Below are 23,655 nucleotides of genomic sequence, written 5' to 3'. Positions count from 1 at the left end.
AGAAGAAAAGAGAGATACAAACATCAGTGATGAGAGGGAATCATTCATGAGATGTCTCCTGAATGTCCCCTACTGGGGATGGAGCCTGCAACCCAGACATGTGCCCTGACCTGGAATGGAACTGTGACTTGGTTCATAAGTCGATGCTCAACTTCTGAGTCACATCAGCCAGGGTAGGGCTCATTTTTAATGTTGTATGATATGTATGTAGGTTTAGACATAAATAATGATATATGTCCATTATTATTATAGCATATGTAGTATTTTCACTGCCCTAAAATCGTCTGTGCTCTGTTCATTCTTCCATACTTTCCTGTCCCTCCACCCCTCAACCCTTGGCAACTACTGATCTTTTTATTATCTTCACAGTGGCCTGGTGCATGAATTCATGCACATTAAAAGGAAGTTAATTACAATAAATTCTATATAATAAAAGGCTAATATGCAAATTGACTGAACAGCAGAATGGCCAATTGCTGTGACATATATTGACCACCAGGGGGCAGATGCTCAATGCAAGAGCTGTCCCCTGGTGGTCACTGTGCTCCCACAGGGGGAGTGCTGTTCAGTAAGAAGCCGGGCTGATGGCTGGCTAGCACAGCAGTGGTGGGAGCCTTTCTTGCCTCCGCGGCATTTCTAAGGATGTCCGACTGCTGCTGGGCTCACAGCCATCAGCCTGGCTTGTGGCTGAGTGGAGCTCCCCCTGTGGGAATGCACTGATCACCAGGAAGCAGCTCCTGTATTGAGCATCTGCCCCTTGGTGGTCAGTGTACACCATAGTGAACGGTCATTCCTGGTTGTTCCGAGTTAGGGTCAATTTGCATATTACCCTTATAATATATAGGACAAGAGGCCTGGTGCATGAATTTGTGCCAGGTTGGGTTCCCTCAGAGTGGCCTGTGGAGATTGGTTCCCAGCTTGTACCCCTAGCCTCACATTCCCGCAGCCCTGCCTGGCATCCCACCTTGGCCTGGCGCCGTCCCCTCATCTGCTCCACCATCCTGCCTGCAGGGCGATCTATCAGGGCTGGGTCTCCTGCCCAGCTCCCTCAGTGCCTGGGAGCCAGGTGGTGGCCCTGCCGCCACTGTTGGTCGCCATCTGCGAGGTTATTGGGCCCCTGCTCGCACCTGCCTTGACCTTGCATTGCCCATGCACCTGCTCTACCATCCCATCATGGTCCCGCTCCCGTTGGGGCCCATCAGGGCAGGCAGCGTCTCCACTGCCCCCTACTGCCAGCGCTGTATTGCCAATGCCTGCATGTTCCTCATTGCCCCCTGGTGGTCAGCACACGTCATAGTGAGCCCTTGAACTCCCAGTCTCCCAGTTGAACAACTGCCTGAGGGGACAATTTGCATATCAGGCTTTTATTATTTAGGATGTATATAGATAGTTTTGATTTTCCAGTTGGAATCACAGAGTATGTAGCTGTCTCATATTGTTTTCATTCACTTAGCAATATGCATTTAAGATTCCTTCATGATTTTTTATGCCTTGATAGCTCATTTCTTTTTAAGAGCTAAATATTCTGCTATCTGGATGTATCACAGTTTATCCACTCACTGTAGGAATCTCAGTTGCTTCCAAAATTAGGAAATTATGATAAAGCTGCTGCAAACATCTGTGTGCAGGTTTTGTGTGAACATGTTTTTAACTCTTGGGTAAATACCAAAGTGCATAATTGCTGATTTGTATTATAAGAGTATATTTAGTTTTGTAAGGAAATACGCCATACCATTTTGCATTCCCACAGGCAGTGAGTGAATGGGGTTTCCGTTGCTCCACATCCTCACCAGAATTTGGTGCTATCAGTGTTCCAGACTTCGGCAATTCTAATAGATGCGTAGTGTCATCTTATTTTAATTTGCGTTTCCCTGATGACATGTTATGTAGCATCTTTAATATGCTTGCTTATTTGCCATCTGGTCTATATTAAGGTGTTTGACACATTTAAAAATATATATTTTATTGATTTTTTACAGAGAGGAAGGGAGAGGGATAAAGAGTGAGAAACATCGATGAGAGACATTGATCAGCTGCCTCCTGCACACTCCCTACTGGATATGTGCCCAAAACCAAGGTACATGCCCTTGACTGGAATCAAACACGGGACCCTTCAGTCCGCAGACTGATGCTCTAGCCACTGAGCCAAACCGGGTAGGGCCACATTTTAAAATTGGGAATAAATGTTTGAATCAATGAATAAATCTATCAAAAGGTAGAATAGCCCTGGCCAGCATGGCTCAGCAGTTGAGCGTTGACCTATGAACCAGGAAGTCTGGGTTTTATTCTCTGTCAGGGCACATGCCCAGGTTGCGGCTTCATCCTCAGTGTGGGATGTGCAGGAGGCAGCCAATCAATGATTCTCTCTCATTGTTGATGTTCTCCCTCTCTCTCTCTCTCTCTCTCTCTCTGAAATTAATAATAATAGTAAAGAAAGGTAGAATAGAGAGGTAGACTGCTGCATTTGAATCATTTACTAACTGGGCAAATAACCTCTCTGATTTCTGTTACATTCTTTTAAAATAGGGCCATTCCTGGAGCAGCCGGGTCTGGTGCGGCCAGGCCTGGAGCAGCAGCTGCCAGGCTGGGAGTGGCCAAGCCTGGAGCAGCGGCTGCCAGGCTGGGAGCGGCCAGGCCCGGAGCGGCCGGGCCCGGAGCAGCCGGGCCCAGAGCAGCCGGGTCGGGTGCGGCCAGGCCCGGAGCAGCAGCAGCCAAGTCCAGAGCAACTAGGTCGGGAGCAGCATTGACCAGACCCGGAGCAGCTGGTTGTGGAACGAACCAGAGCAACAGAGGCCAGGCCTGGAGCAGCCAGGCCTGGAACAGCTCGCTCCTCGCCTGCCCCTGCCCCACGGCTGCCTCTCAGACATGGCTGGAAACTTTTGTGGGAACTTGAGGGTCTGCTGAATTCAAGTGATGAAGGCTTAGATCTGGATGTGTTGAGTTAGTATAGCGCTGGGGTGTTGATCTGTGAGTGCCTTGGGTGGGGCCTGGATGAGGCTGGTTGACCTATTTGGAAATGTCTTTTGTGTGAAGTGTATCATTGGGCATGTGGAGGTATTATTGATATGAGAAAACGCAAAGTAACTGATTTACTATCTGAAAAGGGATTTACTATCGGGGAAAGGGAGGGAGGAAGAGACTGAACATAAACTGTGCACCTATGGATGAGGACAATGGGGGATGGGGAGGGGGCGGATGGTGGGGTGGGAACCTGGTGGAGGGGGGAAGAAATGAGGAACCTTTGTAATAATATGAACAATAAAGATTGATTTAAAAAAAATAAAAAAAATAAAAAATAAAATAGGGCCATTTATAGTAAGTACTTCAGTGTTTTGGTGAAGACTAAATACTAAGCATATGTAAAACAATTAGCATATCATTAAATTTAATCAGTGTTCTCTATTATACTGTGTTTTATGTTTAAAAAGTTAGGTATTTTTATCTGAGATGTTTAATTTTAAGAAAAGTTTGCTCCTTTAAATGAGTAAAACCTATTTTACTAATCAGCTTTTCAGGTGTTCTGATATTTGGTGATTATTTTTAATGGATGTGTTCATTCTTATTTAATAGCTTACTAGTTTTACTAGTAGTTTAGTAGTATACTCCTAGTCCCTAGGAGTTTATAACAATTTTTTGAGGATGGAGGCTGCACTTTACTCATATTTTGTATTTATTTTAGTGCCTTGCAACACAGTAGGCAAGGCACTTAGTTCATTAAATGAAAGCAAAGAGGTTGGTTGGACTGAGACAGAAAGCATAGAGCATTCAAGCCTTTAGTTTACAGCCCAGGGCAAATGCTATCATGTCTTTAAGTTAAAGGATCAGTTGAGAAGGATCTTAAAATTCATTATAAGGTTTAATAACTTAAAAAGTAGACTAGCATGAGTAGGAGACTTGGTTTGGGGTTAAAATCTTTGCCTCTGTGCCCATGGGTAATTCATGTCCTAATTTTTAAGAGAGGGCAAATAGTGCACCACCATCTTCATGGAGTTGAGAGGAAGGTGAATAAGAGAGCATGCAAAGTGCTTAGCACAGTGTTCAGTAAATGTTTTTTTCTATGCCTTTAGGCTCATGTTTGATACTGTTATAGTCAGTTATAAGAAGGCTTGAAAGTGTTTAAAGAGAAGTATTATTTGTTTAGAGCACATGTGTCAAACACAAGGCCCTCGGGCCAAATCCGTCCCGCCAGGCCTTGCAATGTGGCCCGCACTGCGCTGTCATCACTGCACTCCGCTGCGTTTCCATCACAATGACAGTTTATGACTGTTCAGTAAACCATTCGGCCCTCGATTTAGGCTGGATTTTAGATTTTGGCCCCTTCTCTGATTGAGTTCGACACCCCTAGTTTAGAGCATTTTGAACAAATTCTTACAATAGGCTCTTTCAAAGAAGCAGTGGCAAGGGAAGGTGATTAACTTGGTGTGCAGGAAGAAAGTGAGTGAGTGTCTGGGCAGCTTGTAACAGGAATTGCTCTTCTAATATGTAGTGTCTTTGAAATGCAACCCTGTCCTCTGCAACATTTGTTTCTTCAGCAACAAAGTTCCTGACAATTCAGAGTGTTTCTGGAACTCATCTTCATCATGGATGGAGATATTAACCCTATTATGTGTTTTAATTATGGGGACTTTCTTTAAATTTCTCACATTACTCATCATCCCTTGAAAGTGCTGTAAGTTACGGTGATTAGGCACAACTGTTATAGTTTCTTGCAAAGAAAAGTACAATGAAGGTTGTGATTTGTAAACAAAAATAACTTTACTAATATGCTTATTGTAGAAAAATCAGAAAATACGGGTGAAAAGTTAACCAGTATTAATTTCTGTGACTTTTCAAAAAATATTCTTTATTGTTGGAAGTATTACATACCCCCCTTGTGATTTTTATGATGTATATTTTTTTGTTGGTTTTTATTAATCCTCACTTGAGGATATTTTTTACGTTGATTTTTAGAGAGAGTAGAGGGAGGGGGAGAGAGAGAGAGAAACATCAATGTGAGAGAGACACAGTTGGTTGCCTCCTGCATGCACCCCAACTGGGCCGGGGATCGAGCCTACAACCGAAGTACATGCCCTCAAACCGAATTGAACCTGCGACCCTTTAGTCTGTGGACTATGTTCTAACCACTTAACCAAACTGGCTGGGGCTTTGATACGTATTTTAAAAACATTTATATCTCATATATATTAATGTGCATATACTTATATATTTTTTTTATAGAAACAGCACCATAATGTATATAATCCTAGGGAATTGACCACCCTTATTGTCTTTTTTTTTAAATTTAGATTTTTATTGTTGAGATTATTTCAGATGTCCCTCTTTTTCCCCCCTTTGTCCCCTCCACTCATTTCCCACCCCGCCCCAGACCTTTATTGTCTCTGTCCACAGGTAATACATATATGCATATAAGATCTTTGTTTAATCTCTCCCTGCCCCCCACCACCTTCCCTCTGAGAATCGTCAGTCTGTTCCATTTCCATGCCTCTGATTCTACCAGTATTTTAGTCACCAGTTTATTCTGTTCATTAGATTTCTTATTTGTTTATTTTTATACTAGAGGCCCACTACACGCAGTTTGTGCACAGGTAGGGTCCCTAGGCCTGGCCAGCGATCAGTGCTGATCTGTGGGGCAACTGGCAGGGCAATGTGGGGGGCCCTGCTGGCCCCTGCCTTTGCTGGCCTGGCCCCTCCTGCTTGCTGGCTCTGCCCCCTGCTGCAACAGCTGGTCGCCTCCCTCTACAGGGCGATCCGGGGGCCTCCACTGGCACCGGCCTTGGCCAGCCTGGCACCACCCGCTCGCTGGCCCTGCCCCCTGCCACCTCTACCAGTTGCCTCCCTCTGTGGGGCAACTGATGGTGCAATTGGGGGGCACCTGCCTTGGCTGGCCTGGGAACTGCAAGCTGGGTGCAGCTCCTGCATTGAGCGTCTTCACCCTGGTGGTTAGTGCACATGATAGTGACTGGTCGTTCTACTGTTTGGTCAATTTGCATATTAGTCTTTTATTATATAGGATTCATTTGTTGACAGATATGTATTTGTTGCCATTTTGTTTTACTTTTACCTCTTTCTTCTTCCTCTTCTTAAAAAATATCCTTTGCATTTCATATAATACTGGTTTGGTGGTGATGAACTCCTTTAGCTTTTTCTTATCTGTGAAGCTCTTTATCTGACCTTCAATTCTAAATGATAGCTTTGCTGGGTAGAGTAATCTTGATTGTAGGTTCTTGCTATTCATGCTTTGCATACTTCTTGCCACTCCCTTCTGGTCTGATATGGAGGTTTCTGTTGAGAAATCAGCTGAGAGTCATATGGCTACTCAAGTAGATAACTAACTGCTTTTTTCTTGCTACTTTTGAGATTCTCTTTTTGTCTTTAGCCCGTGGCATTTTAATTATGATGTGTCTTTGTGAAATCCTCTTTGAATTCCTTTTGTTTGGGGTTCTCTCCCTTCCTGGACTTGTAAGTCTATTTCTTTCACCAGTGGGGGAAGTTTTCTGTCATTATTTTTTCAAATAGGTTTTCAATATCTTGCTCTCTCCTTCTGGCACTCCCATAATGTGAATGTTGGTATGCTTACAGTTATCCCAGAGGCTCCTTACACTATCTTCATCTTTTTGAATTCTTTTTTTCTTTTTGCTCTGCTGGTTGGGTATTTTTTTTTGCTTTCTCATATATCAAATAGTTGATTTGATTCTCAGAATCCTCTACTGTTGAATCCTGTTTTTTGTTTTTTTTTTTAATTTCAGTCTTAATTTCTGACTGGCCCTTTTCCAATTTTTTGGAGGTTTCTAGAAGATTCTTGAGTAACCTTATAACCGTGGTTTGAACTCTATATCCAGTATTTTGCTTTCTTCCATTTCTTTCATTTATGACATGTTTCTTTGTCTCTGCATTTTGGTTGCTTCCCTATGCTTGTTTCTATGCATTGGGTAGAGCTGCTATGTCTCCTTGAGCTGGTAGAGTGTTCTTGTGTAGTAGGTGTTCTATAGGGCCCAGTGGCTCAGCCTCCCCAATCACCTGAGCTGGGAGCTCTAGTTACACCCCTTTGTGTGCTGTGTGTAGTCTTGTTGTAGTTGAGACTTGATTGCTGTTGGTGTCACTGGGAGGAATTGACCTCTAGGCCAATTGGCTGTGAGGACTAGCTGAAACTACAGTGGGAGAGCTGCTGTGCTGGAGAAACCCCTGTGAGCAGGACTTGCTGCAGTGGGGCTTTGGTGCTCACTGAATCTGCCCCTTGAGTGTGTCACTTGTGGATGTGAAGAGTTGTAATCTGATATGGCCTGACACTGCTGCATACATTGGCTCTTGGATATCCAGAGAGATGCAAAATCAGCCACTGCTTGGGGCCACCAGGCAGGAGGTACAGAGAGAACTGCAGATTCCTCCTCTTTGTATTGGGTTTGAAATTACCCAGAAGAGGCCCAGCTATGAAGAAAGACAGGCTGATGCTGGTGCTGGGTCTTGGGACTTTTGTTGATAGATTTGGGGCTCCCTGACCCAGCTGCTGCTTGTTTGAGAGATTTTAGCAGAGCAAGGACAGGCCATTTATATGCAAAAGCCACTGCACACATCTTGGATGGGGTTGTAAATTGGATGACGTGGGTACTTAGGGAATCACCAGCGTGGGGCAAGAGAAATGGCTGCCAGTCAGCTCTGCACCGGGGAGGTTCCAGCATAGGAACAATAATCCCTGCAAGCACCTCCATCTGGGAGAAAACCGGCCCAAGTCACTGCCCTGGTGCCAGACAGTCCAGTTCCTCCTTGTATGTGTCTATGTTCCCCAGAGCCTCGCCCTAGGGCTGGAGCTCAGAGAAAGCAGGAACTTGTAAGTTCAGTTGGTGGTGTCGGCCTTTTAAGAGGAACAGCTGGGTCTCCAGCAGCCTCTGTGTCACAGAGCTCCAATCTGCACTAGTTTCTATAGCCCCTATTCTTACTGCCCATAGGGACTTCTTTCCCCAGCTCTGGGACCCTGGGCTGGGGGGCTGGTGTGGGGCTGGGAACCCCTTGCTCCTCCTGGTGGCCTCCACAGAGACAGTCTCCCGATTAAAAACGTGGCACACATGGGTGCCAGAACAGCCTGTTCTGTGCCTCTGTACCTCCTACCAGTCTCAGTGTGCTTTCTTCTTTACAGCCAGCTTTCCAGCGATTTTGAATGATGGATGTAATTTTAATTGTAATTTTGATGTGGTTGTGGGAGATGTGAGTACAGATGTTTACCTATGCTGCTATCTTCTTCCTGTCTTTTTTTTCTTTTTTAAATATGTTCTTATTAATTTTAGAGAGAAAGGGAGAGGGGAAAAAAGAGAGGAGAGAGGGAGCAACATCAGTGTGAAAGAGAAACATCAATTGTTTGCTTCCTGTATACATCCCTACTGGGGACTGAACCCGCAACCTGGCATGTGCCCTGACCAGGAATCGAACTGGCAACCTGTTGGTGCATGGAACAGCACTCAACCAAATTTGTCACACTTGCCAATATATTGGTAAGACCCCCTTATGTCTTACCAATATATTGAGAATGTCTATCATGATACATTTACATTATCCTTTATTAGAGGCCCAGTGAACAAAATTCATGCATGGGGGTGTGTGTCCCTCAGCTCAGTCTGCACCCTCTCCAATCTGGGACCCCTCAAGGGATGTCCAACTGCCCGTTTAGGCCTGATCCCACCTAAACAGGAAGTCAGACATCCTTCTCACCATCCAGGATTACTGGCTCCCAACTGCTCACCTGTCTGCCTGCCTGATTGCCCCTAACTGCTTCTGCCTGCCAGCCTAATCACCTCCTAACCACTCTCCTGCCAGCCTGATTGACGCCTAACTGCTCCCCTGATGGCCTGATAGCCCTAACTGCCCTCCCTGGCTGGCCTGGTCACTCCTAACTGCCCTCCCCTGAAGGCCTGATTGCCTCCAACTGTCCTCTTGCAGGCCTGGTCAACCCTAACTGCCCTCCACTGCATGCTTGATTGCCTCCAACTGCCCTCCCCTGCAGGCCATCTTATGGTATCCATCTTGTGTCCACATGGGGGTGGCCATTTTGTGTGCTGGAATGATGGTCAATTTGCATATTACTCTCCTATTAGATAGGATAGTTGCTGATTAGTACATTTCATTATAGATGAATTGTCCTTTATTTAATCACCTGTGGTTGCATTTAGTTACTTTTTTGAGTTTTTTAGCTGCTGTTTAAGTGCTTCCCAATAAATGTTTGTGTAAAATTTAAATCATTTTTATTTACTTAGGCACAGAATAATAGGAGGACTGTACAGGAACCCATGATTGAACTATCCCAAGCTGCTACCATGTTTCCCCCCCCAATTTTTATTTATTTAATTTTATTGATTTTTATACAGAGAGGAAGGGAGAGAGAGAGTTAGAAACATCAATGAGAGAGAGTCATCGATCAGCTGGCTCTTGCACACCCCCTACTGGGGATATGCCCACAACCAAGGTACATGCCCTTAACCGGAATCAAACCCAGGACCCTTTAGTCCCCAAGCTGATGCTCTATCCATTGAGCCAAACTGGTCCCGGCTAGACAGTGTCTTATATTAATTTTTGCTCCCAAAGGTGCATTAGGTCTTATTTTTAGGGGATGTCTTATTTTTCCATGAAGAATACGGTACACATTTATTGTTAAATGAAAATAAAGGAAATTTATTATCTGTATACGGTACGGTAGTTAGGTAGTTTTCAACACAAACCAGACAAACTGAATCCTACAGTATCAAGAATTTACTCATTTATTCAATGACAATCATGTCATCATCTTCTGGAACATCATCATAACAATCCAATTTCTGAATTTCCTGGTGAATTTCTTGTGACTCCATTTCTTTCAGAATCAATGGACCAAATCTCTCATGTTTAGCAATAGCACTGTCTTTAAATGAGTACTTCTTATCAAGGTAGCCTGCTCGCAGTGCATTTGCAATGCAACTGTCAGTGATTTTCTCCCATGAATTCTTCACTCAAGTCACAACTTCTTGCAGTTTAGGTTTCACAAAGTTTCTGAGACAGAGCCTAGGGGGGGCTTATTTTCGGGGAGATGCCTTATATTTCAGAAGGAAACATGTTAGTAGGTCTTATTTTCTGAGGATGTTTTATTTTCGGGGAAACACGGTAGTAGTTCTCATAGTGTAATCAGTGGATATTTGTTGGTTTGAAGATTTTATGGTGGTTAATGGAGATTTCCTTTTATTGACATACTTATATTATAAATACTTATATTGCAATTTTGGGATGAAGTATACTTATATTTCACTAGAACTTGTAAAACAGCAAAAAGCATAATTTGGTTGGCAGGTAGCCAAAAGTTGAGCAAGTCGTTAACTCTGAGTTACATTTTTAGAGATTGAAGGGCCATTGGAAATAGGTGTGATCTTATGTGGTTTAGAGAGGCTGTGGATAGAAATTGTAGTCACTTCACAATTGTGAGTGTTTTTCAGGTTTGTCATATTTGTAGAATTTTTAGTTTGATCTTAGTAAATTTGGTGGGGATGAGACACATGTAGATATTAGGAGGGAGAAGCAGTAGCATGGTAACTCCTGTATTAATGAGGAATTGTCTTTGGTATTAATAGCAAACCTATTTAGTAGATGTATGGTATATAGGCAGGAATACTCGACACAGCAACTATTGAGATTCTCTGCATATTAAAGTTTTAATGTAAGAGAAATACAATTATTACCCTTTCTCCTGACCTCACAGTTTTAACATGAAGCATTTGTTTATTCATGTTTGGGCAGGTAGTGTTCCCAGCGCTACAATTATAAGTTATTTTTATTTTTATTGGTATCAGTCTGCTGTCTGGCTTTGAATAAAGAATAATTCCACATACCCTGCAAGCCAGGACTGCCTTACTCAGTTTATGTGTTAAATCTGGGACAAAGACATTGGGAAATTATACATTGCAAATAAGTTCAATCCTCGCCCCACTGTTCACAGTAGCTAAGCTGTGGAAACAACCCGGACGTCCATGAACGGATGAGTGGATAAACACAATGTGGTACAAACATAAAGTGGAATACTATTCAGCCTTAAAAAAGGAAGGAAATTCTGCAGTATGCCACAACATGGATGAAAAAGGCTAAATTAAATACACTAGTCACAGAAAAACAAATACTGCATGATTCCATGACATGAGGTATCTAAAATAGTCATGTTTATAGAATCGGGGAGGGGAGTGGTGGTTACTAGGGCCTGAGGAGGGAGAACTCTGGAGTTACTGATCAACAGCATGAAGTTTCAGTCGTGCAAGGGGAATATAAGGTCTAGATGGCTGCTATTTAACATTGTATCTCTAATAATGAAAATTGTATTGACAGGTAAGTTTGTTAAGAAGTTAGAGCTCATGTTAAAGTGTTCTTATTTAAAAGAAAAAAAAGTTCTCCCAATTTTGTCTCCAGGAACTTACAGTTTTATTGCAAAGTTCAGTAGGGACTTCTTGCTGATTAACCAGAGCTGTGCCATACCTGTGGGAAAGCATTCCTAAAAACCCTGTCAGCTGGGGTTTGCTGATGGGGCATTTATTTGGGTCATAAGCCCATGTCTCTAAAGAGTAAGTAGGGTATAAATTACAAGTGAAATTAAGACTTGCAATTTTCTTATCATCATAATGTGGAGTCAGCAGAGGCTTTTCCACATTGTGAACCTGCATTTAATGATTCTGCCTTGATAAAAAGGTACAGAAGGGCAACCTTTGCTTCAGATTTTGATAGTTACACTGTCTTATTCATCAAGCTGTGAGCTTAAATCATTCAGTAAAATAGGTAAATGTAAGGTTTTAGACATGGCAGAGGTTTATATTTTTTTCCGAGTAGGACATGGCTTTTTTTTTTTTTCCAAATGAGATTGATTTTATTTCTAATTATTTTACTAATTAATGTTTGTGATGTGTTTGACTATTTGAATACTGATAACTTTGCATTGTTTATTAAGTAAATGTAGAGAGAAATATAAATGCAGTTATTACATAAATAATTTTTTTTTTTTTGAATTGAGGTTTTAGTACCTTAAAGTCAAGGATTTATATGTAATATTTTTTTTTCTCTCTCAAATGATTTTATTAAATGTTGAGTAGAATAAAAGACTGATAATAAATCATCCATAATGATACAGTAGAAACATGATACAGTACTTACCACCTAATTTATTAAAAAGAATATTTTGGTAAAATAGTACAACCAAAAGGCCGGTACTCCCTTATACTGAATTTTGTGTTATCATTCATTTGCTTTTCCATGTATTTGCTTTTCTTACCTGATAATTTTAATGTGGGTTACAAAAGGTGATACCTACCCTCAACCACTCCCCATTGTCATTTATTTATTTTATTTTATTTTATTTAAAAAAATATATTTTATTGATTTTCTACCGAGAGGAAAAGAGAGGGACAGAGAATCAGAAACATCGATGAGAGAGAATCATCGATCAGCTGCCTCCCACTGGGGATGTGCCTGCAACCAAGGTATATGCCCCTGACCGGAATCGAACCTGGGACCTTTCATTTCGTAGGCTGATGCTCTATCCACTGAGCTAAACAGGTTTCAGCCCCATTGTCATTTAATAGCTGATTATTTTTACCTGTTAGGAAGAGTTTTCCCTCATCAATTGGTGAATAAACTACCATTCCACCTAATATTGGCAGAATAATATTTCTAGTAAAAGGACATGTTATGGTAATATGCTACTGGTCACTTCAGTGGTCACAAATGTAAAATCATGTCTTATGTGATCCAAGATAATTTCACTTTTCCTTTTATTTCTTTTCCTTGCCTAATTGCTCTGGGGAAGACTTCCAATAATATATTGAATAGAAGTGTTGAAAGAAAGCATTCTTTCCTTGTTCCTGGTATTAAAAGGAAAAACTTTCACTCTTTTTTACCATTGACTGTGATGTCAGCAGTCAGTTTTCATATGTGGCTTTTATTATGTTGAGAGGCTTCTTCTGTTTCTACTTTATTGAGTGTTTCGATTTAGTTATGTTTATTTTTCCTCAGTTGTAAAGTTAGGTTGTTAGTGATCTTTTTTAATGTATGTTTGTTTATAACTATAAACTTTCCTCCAGTATTGCTTTTGCTGCATTCCATGAATTTTGGTATATTTTGTATTTGGTATGTTGGATATTTTGTTTTCATTTGTCTCAACATATTTTCTTATTTCCTTTGTGTATTCCTCTTTGACCTCATTCGTTGTGTTAGAGTGCATTGTTTATTTCCTTTTTATTTTAGATTTTCCAGTTTTCCTTTTAACTTGTCTTTCTAAGACCCAAATCAATGTAGATTTCTTCATATGCCCATTTATTTACTTTTAATGGCTATAGATTTCACCTACATTGTAGGATCATAATTTATCTACCTATTTTATATTGATGGGTACCTAAAGTCTCATCCATTTTTCACAATTATAAACACTGCGGTGAACATTAAATTTGCATATATCTTTGCTCATTTGTCAGATTATTTTCTTTGGTTAAATTTCTGAAAGTGGGGTTACTGCATCAAAGTATGTTTTTTGTGTGTCGGTATACTGGGTGGGGCAAAAGTAGGTTTACAGTTGTTTGTATGAGAAACACGAAATTATTTTTGTGTTATTCTTTATTAATTGTATTATTTTCCATATGAACAACTGTAAACCTACTTTTGTCCCACCCTATATCTGTTTTTATGTTTAAGTATTTATATGCATGCTATATATATATTTTATTGACTTTTTACAGAGAGGAAGAGAGAGGAATAGAGTTAGAATCCCTTAACCGGAATTGAACTTGGGACCCTCTTGTCCATAGGCTGATGCTTTATCCAGTGAGCCAAACCGGTTAGGTCTGTATGCTATATTTGATACCTGTAGCTTTCATAATACCAGCTGACCATTCAGCACTTTCATTAACATTGTGTGTTGTACCCATTTGCTCATACCCTCATCAACATGAATTGATTTTAGTTTTGAGATGGTGGAAAAGATGAAGGTAATACAGGTCCTTAAGGGGATGAGTGGGTAAGTGGTCACATTATGAAACCGTTTAATGTTAATTCTAGCAAATACTTGTAGGATGGTTCAGAATAAGAAAGGATTAGGGAGAGACAATGCACTTTTTTTTTTTTTTTCCAGAGATAAGGAGGGAAAGACCACCCAATTAAGGAGTCAGAAGTGTATATATACTAATATATATTGGTATATATATTAAATATATATATACCAATAAATTGGTATATATCTGCTATAGTAAAGAAAAAGTGTGTTCTCTTGGGGCGAAAATAAAAGTTTTAACTATGATTTATGTAGGGAAACCAGTTGAGAAGCTGCTTTGGTAGTTTGGCAAGTCAGTAGGGCCTAAAATAGAGTAGGAGATGTTGGGATTGATTAGATAAGAAGAGTAAAATAGGAAATGACCTGCTCTGACATAGAAATGAAAATACAAATCTCTCAACTCTGGTGGTACTTTTTTACTCTCTAGTGATTCATAATCCTGCAAATAAATAAGACTCACCTACATAGATTATCCTTTGAGTTTCTGACTTAATTTGATACAGGGAACAGCATGTGTATTTGTAAAGAAAAGCTTTCTAGGTGATTCTAATATGTCGCCAGGACTGAGAATCCTCTATCAGCTCCTAAAATTGGTATATATCTGCTGTAGTAAAGAAAAAGTGTGTTCTCTTGGGGCGAAAATAAAAGTTTTAACTATGATTTATAAAAGGTGTGTTGTAATGGACAGTGTGTTGTAGTTGTTAAGTAGACTGTGTTGTAGTTGTTAAATAGGTGGAAAATAAGGCAGTAAGACAAAGAGCTCTCAAGGAGTACTGAATAAATATAATACATTGGATCTTTTAGGCTTAGGGTGGGAGTGTGTGTCATCTGGACACTTTATGGAAAAGGTAGCATTTGAAATAGAACTGAAAGGGTAGAGGATACTGATATAAAGGTGAATGTCAGGAGCAGATAGAATAGGTTATGCAAAGGAAAAGAAAGTGTGGCATTTGTCTGGGAAACTCTAAATCTAATTTAGTTTATTGGTGCACTTTTTTTTTTTCCGAGATAAGGAGGGAAAGACCATCCAATTAAGGAGTCAGAAGTGTATTCTTCAGGGAAAAGATAGTTATATAAAGTATTGAGTGGTTCTAGTCTAATGTGAATAGAAAAAAAGAGTGATTGTGGTTTAGGGAAGGAACACTATTGAGCCTCCAGCTATCTATTAGGAGATTTGAAAATGTTCTTGATGCCATCAGTCATTCATGGCCTCATCAAGTGAGAGGAAGGTGGGTATTCTTATACAGTTGAGAATTGGTTTCTTCACTTACTTGAATCCTCATATAATCTTGAAGTACAAGCCATTAGCTAATTAAACTGTTTTGTGAGACAGTTTTTCAGTTGATTTAATGAGAACAATCCTATTAGTCTTCTTATTAAAAGCTGAAATTTGATATGTTTCATGAATCAAATATAAGCACCATGAAATGCTCTAAGGAAAACACGAAACTTTGAATAGCTACTTTTTAATGAATGTGTGGAACTTCAAAATGTTAGGTGATGATGACTAGATTGAAAATACAGTTGGGAGAAAAACTGATGTGGGCAGAGTTGAATACCAAGTAGTTTGAAAAATGTAAAACATCTTCTGCTTTTTCAGGAGTGTGTTTGCCGAAGTAGAATCAAGGATGATTATTTTTTAATTTGGTAATTGGTCCATAGCTTATGACTTTTCAGAATAGATATGAAAGGAAAATAATTTTCATTGAATGCTTAAGGTGTGTCCTAAATGTTGTCTTTACAGATTACCCTGGGTTTTTTACTCTGCCCTCCATGAAGTGAGGATGGAGAAGGGTTTTGAAATATAATGTCTTTAAAAAACTTGCACAGTTTTTAGTTTGTTTAGCGTTTACCTGAGAAAATAAAATCAATAGAGATGACAATGGAATAGACCATTACTTACACTGTAGAGGCAGTGATAGCTAAAGGGGGACAGTTTTACAGAGAATATACTATTTAAATCCAATTGTCATCTTCTGTGTTCTTAAGGGAGATAAAGTTTGAATGGAGGAGAAGACATCTGATTATGTAATGTGATTCGTTTGAATTACACGTATGGAAATACGTACAAGTGAGAATGGCATCCACTCCCTGCTCCAGTCTCAGTCAGAGCAGCTCTTTTGTTCTGTTTTAAATACTGAAGATTGTTTATATTTCTTTTTAAAAAGAGTTCTGTGGTCAAGAGGGCTGTGAAGAAAAATGTTTGGAACCTACTCTGATACACTCCAGATGGCAAGCATTTCAATTAGGAAAGTGTTCGTTTAAAATTGAGGGACATTTGATGATTGGGTTCTGGATGTTGTCATATTGTAAATGACATTACCTTGCCAGTGGAGAAACTAGGAACAATAAAAAAATGGGGAATGTGTAGACATACCCCTGTAAGGGGTGGTCACTGAAGACAGCAACGTTGGGAGGCTAATGAGATTGTTGGAGCGAAGGAAATATAGGCCTAAACCTATGTTTTAACTGTAAAATTAGGGGGTCGTCTTATACGCCGGAAAATACGGTAACCGGACGGTTTCTCTGGCTGCCGGTCTGTTAAACCTAGTTCACCAGAAGGCTCATGTTCCCCAGGGAAGAGGTTGAAAGAAGTGGGCAGTGTGTTTTGGCCACTGTGGAGATACTCAATTGTGGGTCAGAGAGTAACTGTCTAGTCATGCTGTGAGCAGGAAAGTATAAACACGTTGCCTTACTGCTATATTAATTCATACAACGTCTGTTTCCAGAGACAAGTTGCCTTAACTCAGAATAAGAAAACAGATGGGTGTTCAAGTTAAAATACTGGCTGTAGGACATAAGCCTTAATATATATGCACTGTACATTTTAGAAGTTATACTAATTGTAACTTATTGTATGTAAAATATCTTTTAATTGATTTCTAGAGAGAGGAAGGGAGAGGAAGAGGGAGAGGGAGGAAAAGAGAGAGAAAAAGAGAGACATCGAAGGTGAGAGTGAAACACTGACTGGCTGACTCCTACATGCCTTTTGTTGGCTGTCAAGAATGTAAGATGAGGGCTGCCTGGCTCCCCACTCTCCTTAACTTATCTACTTCCTCAGGGGCAATCGCTGTGTAGCCCCAGGAGTTTTCAAGGTACATGGTACATCTCTTAATCAGCATATTATTCAGCAGAATTTAGGAGGAACATTCTATTTTCCCATGCTTTATAACATGGGTTACTGTAATGTCTAATAAAGGAATAATTACTGTTGGTAAGAGAATTAACATACAGTGATATAGGCTCTGTGAATGAAAACATTTAATCTTTTGTTGAATGTTTAAGAGGTAAATATGATTCTGTTTGATGCCAATCTTGTGTGTTTTTTTTCTTTGACTTTATCCCTTTTTCATTTCTTATTATAATTGTTTATTTAGCATTTTCTCTTAAATCTGTCTCCTTTTACCTTGATGTCATCTGCTTCTTCCTTTCTCCACTATCCGCTGCTAGATTGTTTTTATTCATTTTTATTGGGTTATTATAAAGGATAAACTCAGAGGCAGCCAAATATTAAAGATGCACAGAGCAGGGTATTGGGGGTGGGGGTAGTACAGAGAGCTGGATCTTATCCCCTTTACTGAGCACTGCCCAGGAGCCTGTAGATGTGTGGAAAGAGAATGGACTTTGGAGCCAGAGAGCTATGTATTCAAATTCCAGCTCTGCCACCTAATAGCTGTTTGAGCTATCAAATTATTTAACTTTTTAAAAATACATTTTATTGATTTTTTACAGAAAGTAAGGGAGAGGGATAGAGTTAGAAACATTGATGAGAGAGAAACATCAATCAGCTGCCTCCTGCACACCCCCTACTGGGGATGTGCCTGCAACCAAGGTACATGCCCTTGACTGGAATCGAACCTGGGACCCTTCAGTCCATAGGCCGACGCTCTAGCCACTGAGCCAAACTGGATAAGGCAATTTTCTTTTAGTTGAAGGAACCGCTGAGCTAAAGCCAGCCCAATTTTCTTTACTTTTAAATCATCACCTGAGGATATGCCTTTATTTTAGAGAGAGAGAAAGAAACATCAATTGGTTGCCTCCCATGCACGCACCCACTAGGACCAGGAATCCTACTGGCAACTTTTTGGCGTAAGGGATGATGTTCCAACCAACAGCCACCCAGCCGGGGCAGCAATTTTTTTTTTTATCATCACATAGGTCCCTGAGGTGCTGTTCATTTTTAAAATAAACTTTTCTGTGTTTGAATGGGATAATTTCTTTTGATCTTTTAGTTCACCAAATCTTTTCTCTATCATCTCCACTTTGCTGTTGAGTCCATACACTTAGTTTTTCATTTTAGCTATTATATTTTTCAATTAAAATTTTTTTCATTTGAAACAATTTTTTTTTAAATATCTTTTCTTGGCAGATTTTTCTCTTTTTCCGTGGGTTTCAAGGATGTTCCTGATTGCTTATTAGAGCATTTTAATAAAAGCTGCTTTAAAGTCTTTGTCATTTAATGCCAACATTATGAATGCCAGCATTTGTGTCTGTTGACTCACTTCCCTTATGAGTTAAAATTTTATTTCTTTTTTTATATGCCACATCATTTTAGACTGTCCCCTGGAGATTTGAATATTATGAGATCTTGTTTAAATCCTGTGCAGAATGTTGGTATTTTTATTTTGGCAGGCTACTAATCTGGTTAGATTCAGGCTGCAAGTTCTGACCTGCCTCCTTTGGGTGGTTGGTTTCAGTGCCACTTCAGTTTTCAAAGCCTTTGCAGTGCTCTTTAGAGCTTTCCCAGTGCTTGGTTTGAGACCCGGCTGATGGTCTACAGCAATTAGCTCTTTTTCACAAGCACCTCTATTTTGTGTTATGAACAGCTTTATGGTGCTACTTTCTGGGTCTTGGTTGGGAATCCTCTCTTTTGGTCCTCTAGCTGGGAAACAGGGGTTTAGTTACCTGCTCTGCTGCACACTTCTATGACAGTGCCGGTGTCTGGGGCTAAATGGCAGGAGGACGCAGAGGAAAAAAGCCTTGGGATTTGGCTCCACCTTCTCTGGACCACAGCTTTACCCTTAAGAGAGGAAAATGCCTTTTCCCAAGAATTTTGGCTTCTATAAAACAAGCTCATGGATCACTTGGGGTCTAGGGTGTGAGAAGACAGGAAAGAGGAAAGAAGGTGGGTATTTGTACTCTTTGAGCACTGTTCCATGAGCCAGAATTAGAGGGCTTCTCCTGGAGCACTCTTGTGTTTATGCTCTGGTGGTCACTTTCCTGGTGACTCTTGTTTTTCCTTAGAGATGTGCAAGTGTTATAGCTATGCACCAGGCCATTTACAGCAGGGAAATGTCAGCAAAACAGTAAAATGAGGTGGTTCTAATAACAATGATAGACATAACTATTTTTCTGAGTTATCAATAAGCAGAATTATCAAGATACTAGGAAATTGCCAGGCCAACGTGGCTCAGTGGTTGAGCATCAACCTATGAACCAGGAGGTCATGGTTCAATTACCAATCAGGGCATAAGCCTGGCTTGAGGGCTCAATTCCTGGGGGAGGGGGGGAGCCTCCAGGAGGCAGCCGATCATTGATATTTCTATCTCTGTCTCCCTCTCCATTTTTCTCTGAAATCAAGAAAAATATATTTTAAAATAAATAAATGACATTTAAAAAATAAAGATAGTAGGAAATCTTACTGCCTTCATTAATAATCTTGAAAGGGAAAAAAGAGAACTACTTATCTGACCTGAAGGATTATTTCAAAGGATTTTACAGTATTAACTAAAAAACTTTTAAAGATTAAGAATGTCAAAATCTTTCTTTTGAAAAATATTCATTAAACCAGTGGTTCTTAATTGCACGCTCATCAGAATCGCCAAAATTCTGAAAACAGATTTTTGGTCCCCTCCAAGGAGTGTTTGAATTGGCAGGTCTGGAGTCGGGCATAATAATTTGCATTTCTCACAAATTTCCAGGAAATGATGATGATGCTGGTTCCGGGACCAATCCATGAAAGAGCTACCACTTTACACAAATGAATGGACCCTCAAGCTTTTAAGGTTTTGACAAAAAAATTAAAAGTTATATATCAATTGCCATTTAAAATTTTTTATTTTTAAATTATAGTTGACATTCAGTATTACTTTATACTAGAAGCCTGGTGCATGAATTCACCCCAGTGGGGTCCTTAGTCCTGGCCTGCAGGATCGGGCCAAAACCAGCTCTCTGACATCCCCTGAGGGGTTCCAGATTGCGAGAGGGTGCAGGCCAGGCCAAGGGACCCCACCGGTGCAAGATCGAGGTCCTGGAGGGATGAGGAAGTTGGCCAGCTGGGGAGAGATAGAAGGAGGCCTCCAGGGCATGTCCAGCCCATCTCAGTCCTGATTGAGTGGACCCCAGCAGCAAGCTAACCTACCAATCGACTGTCTGCCCCCTGGTGGTCATTGCACATCATAGCTAGCAGTTAAGCAGCCTTAGCATATGATGCTTTGATTGGATGAATGGACAACTGGACACTTAGCATTTTGGGCTTATATTATATAGGATTTGTTGTTTTTTCTATTGATTGTGAAGATTATTTTTATGGTTATAGTTTGCTTGGTCATTTTTATAGTTCTACACTACTATGCAAAGCAAGACTGCTTGTATTAAAAGCCAGTTTTATAGAGTTCTTCAATACCATTATGTATATTATTTAGAAAAAGGAGTTTTAGTTTTGGATTTGTAGAAGGGGATCAGGAATGTCATGAGCTCAAGTCTTTATCGGGTTGTTCTTTGGTTTAAAACCCTTTAATGGCTTTTTGTTGTGATTAGAATAGACCAGAATCCTTAATGTCATCTGACCCCTGCCTGTATTTTCAGCTCTTCGTCTTCTTCTCATAGCATTATGTATCTTTTTCTTTTTAGCAGTTCTGACTTAAAATATGTAGTAATTGTGTAATTAGCATGTGATATTTTTCAGAATGAACCTATATTGTTCACTGCTGAATGCTCAGCACCTAGCACAGTGCTTTGGTCATAATATATGCTCCGTATTTGTAGGACTAAATGAATAAATAGAATCACATGCACATGCTTATTCATACATGGATATATATATTTTTTTCTTTGAAAAAGAATGATTGCTTTCCCAAAATTCTCAAAGAATACAATAATTTAAAAAAGGATCTCAAAGGATACAGTGATCACTGCAGGAAGTGATACAGTGAAATGGATACTTAACCTACATGGCATTATTAAACATTAAAGTTGTTCACTTTTCAGTCTCAAATTGCATTTAAATATCTGGACATATACAGTTTAAATATGGCCATGAGCAAACATTCATTTAAAATTATTACGCTGTCTGTAGAACATGAAATTCACTTTAAAGAACATTATTTGTGGGTTATATTAATATAATAGCATTTTAAAAATCTGTTGATTATCATAAGATCTCTAGCAGCAGAATAGAGTTGCTGCTGAGTGAAAAATTGGCTACTTTACAAATTTCTTTTATAAAACTGTAAATTTCTTCTAGTTTTAAAATTCTGTGTTTTCCTTTTAAAATTACTTATTGATTTTTTTAAAGATATTAACTCATTCATATTATAAACTTCTATGAAGGGGTTTCTTTAGCAGTGGGTGTATATATATTTTAAAAAATATTTTACATTATATTGAATCTTAATTCACAATAAGGTAATTTAAATGTTTCTTAATTGGGTTTATGCTTACTATCAACATCATAGAGGCTCAAATGTTACAAAAACATTAATTAAAATGATTTTTGTAACAGTGTTTTTTGTAACATTTTAGTTGATTAGTCAACTAAATATCACATACCTAGTTAAATACTTCTAACTTATAAACTCCCACCTCCCTTTTAAAAAATATTTTTACTGATTTCAGAGAGGAAGGGAGAGGGAGAGAGAGATAGAAACAGTGTTGAGAGAGAATCATTGATAGGCTGCCTGCTGCACACCCCACACTGGGAATCTAGCCCACAATTCGGGCATATGCCCTGACTGGGAATCGAACCATGACCTTCTGGTTCATAGGTCAACCCTCAACCACTGATCCATGAGGGCCGGGCCTCTCCTCTTTTTCTTTTCTTTTTTCATTTTCTTTTAATATATATATATATATATTTCCCCCCCTCTTCCCCCCCCCCCCCCACAGAGAGAAGGGGAGAGGGATAGAGGGTTAGAAACACCAATGAGAGAGAAACATCGATTAGCTGCCTCCTGCACACTACCTACTTGGGATGTGCCTGCAACCAAGGTATATGCCCTTGACCGGAATCAAACCTGGGACCCTTCAGTCCGCAGGCCGACGTTCTATCCACTGAGCCAAACCAGTTAGGGCCTCCTCTTTTTCTTATTTCCCATTCTTTTAATAGTTTCCTTTAGTCACTTACTGATTCATCCCCAAACTCTTTCACAATTGTTTAGAACTCCACTCAGCACTTTTAACTGCATTTGATATTTAATCAATTTTATCTTGGAAATGTCTCTCTTGGGACCCTCTGACCTGTAGCCAGAACTTCTTGCTCCCTGGGCTTGCTTCATGGTAGTCACCCTTACATCTCTCTTCAAGCATCATCCTGGAGATACCCTTGGCTTCTCTCTCTTGTCGGTATCACATCTTCCTCTTTCTTGGTTTATTTTTATCCTATATAATAAAAGCCTAATATTCTAAGTGTCTGATCATCCGTTCAACTAATCAAAGTATAATATTCTGCCCTAGCCAGTTTGGCTCAGTGGATAGAGCATCGGCCTGTGGACTGAAGAGTCCCAAATTTGATTCTGGCCAAGGGCACATGCCTGGGTTGTGGGCTCAATCCCCAATAGGGGCCCTGCAGGAGGCACTTGATCAGTGATTGTCATCATTGATGTTTCTGTCTCTCTCTATTCCTCTCCCTTCCTCTCTAAAATCAATAAAAATTAAAAAAACAAAAACAAAATAAAATAAAATAATAAAACCCATAGAGGAAAATCTTTTTAAAAAAAGAAGCATAATATGCTAAAGATATGCTAAGGCCACTCAACCAGTCACTATGATGTGCACTGACCACCAGAAAAAATAGTAGTGCTACAATATTGGCTATATTGGTACCTAGGAGGTATGTATACCACTTTAGCCATATATAGTTCTCATTGGGCAGACATTCAGTTGGTCTGTTCTAAGCTTGCATAATGAAAATGAGTGGGAAATTGTACCAAGTATAGTTAATATGAGGACAGTTTGTCTGGTGTTAAGGAAACATTAGTGTTAAGGCCTGGAAAGTAAAGGAAAGTAGTGATGCATCCAACATTCTTCGGTGGTAGGACTTTGCCTCTGGGCCTGGCTGACTTTAAACTGGGGTTCTAAGAGCTACTTTGAGCTTTTCCTTTCACTTCTTTTCTTTCCCATCCCTCATCTTTTTCTTGCTGACAGTCTTAACTGTCATAAGCATCTTTGCCAGGAAGGAAAAACAGGTGAAACTCCAATCTGCCCCACCCCTTTGCCAGTCATATCTGTGATGAAGAATAGCTTGGACAGGGAGGAAGAGAAGAAGTTGACATTGCTGGCTAAAGTTAAGTTTCTTAAAATAACTCATCTGCCTTTGCTTGCCCCATTTATAAATGATCATGAATAATTGGGAGTTGACTCCATAAATAAGTACATGCAAGTTGAAGAAGCTTCAGAAAGGCTGT

At 39.9% G+C, this 23,655-nt stretch overlaps 1 protein-coding gene across 4 annotated transcripts in view; it reads left to right on the top strand.

Annotated features, from left to right (window-relative positions):
* METAP1 (methionyl aminopeptidase 1) overlaps positions 1 to 23,655 on the top strand; it is a 66,048-nt gene that overhangs the window by 4,199 nt on the left and 38,194 nt on the right. For 2 of the 4 annotated variants that reach the window (XM_036410921.2, XM_045570594.1), the window contains exons 2-3: positions 403 to 405; positions 23,424 to 23,534. The exons of the other annotated variants lie outside the window; for them this stretch is intronic. In XM_036410921.2, the coding sequence (XP_036266814.1) occupies positions 403 to 405; positions 23,424 to 23,534 (114 nt within the window). The remainder of the gene's footprint in view (positions 1 to 402; positions 406 to 23,423; positions 23,535 to 23,655) is intronic. 4 annotated transcript variants of the gene reach the window in all.

Source organism: Pipistrellus kuhlii, unplaced genomic scaffold, assembly GCF_014108245.1.
Source record: "Pipistrellus kuhlii isolate mPipKuh1 unplaced genomic scaffold, mPipKuh1.p scaffold_m20_p_1, whole genome shotgun sequence".
Taxonomy (NCBI): Eukaryota; Metazoa; Chordata; class Mammalia; order Chiroptera; family Vespertilionidae; genus Pipistrellus; species Pipistrellus kuhlii.
Note: the sequence above shows the minus strand (reverse complement) of the source record. Positions and strands in the feature narration are given on the sequence as shown.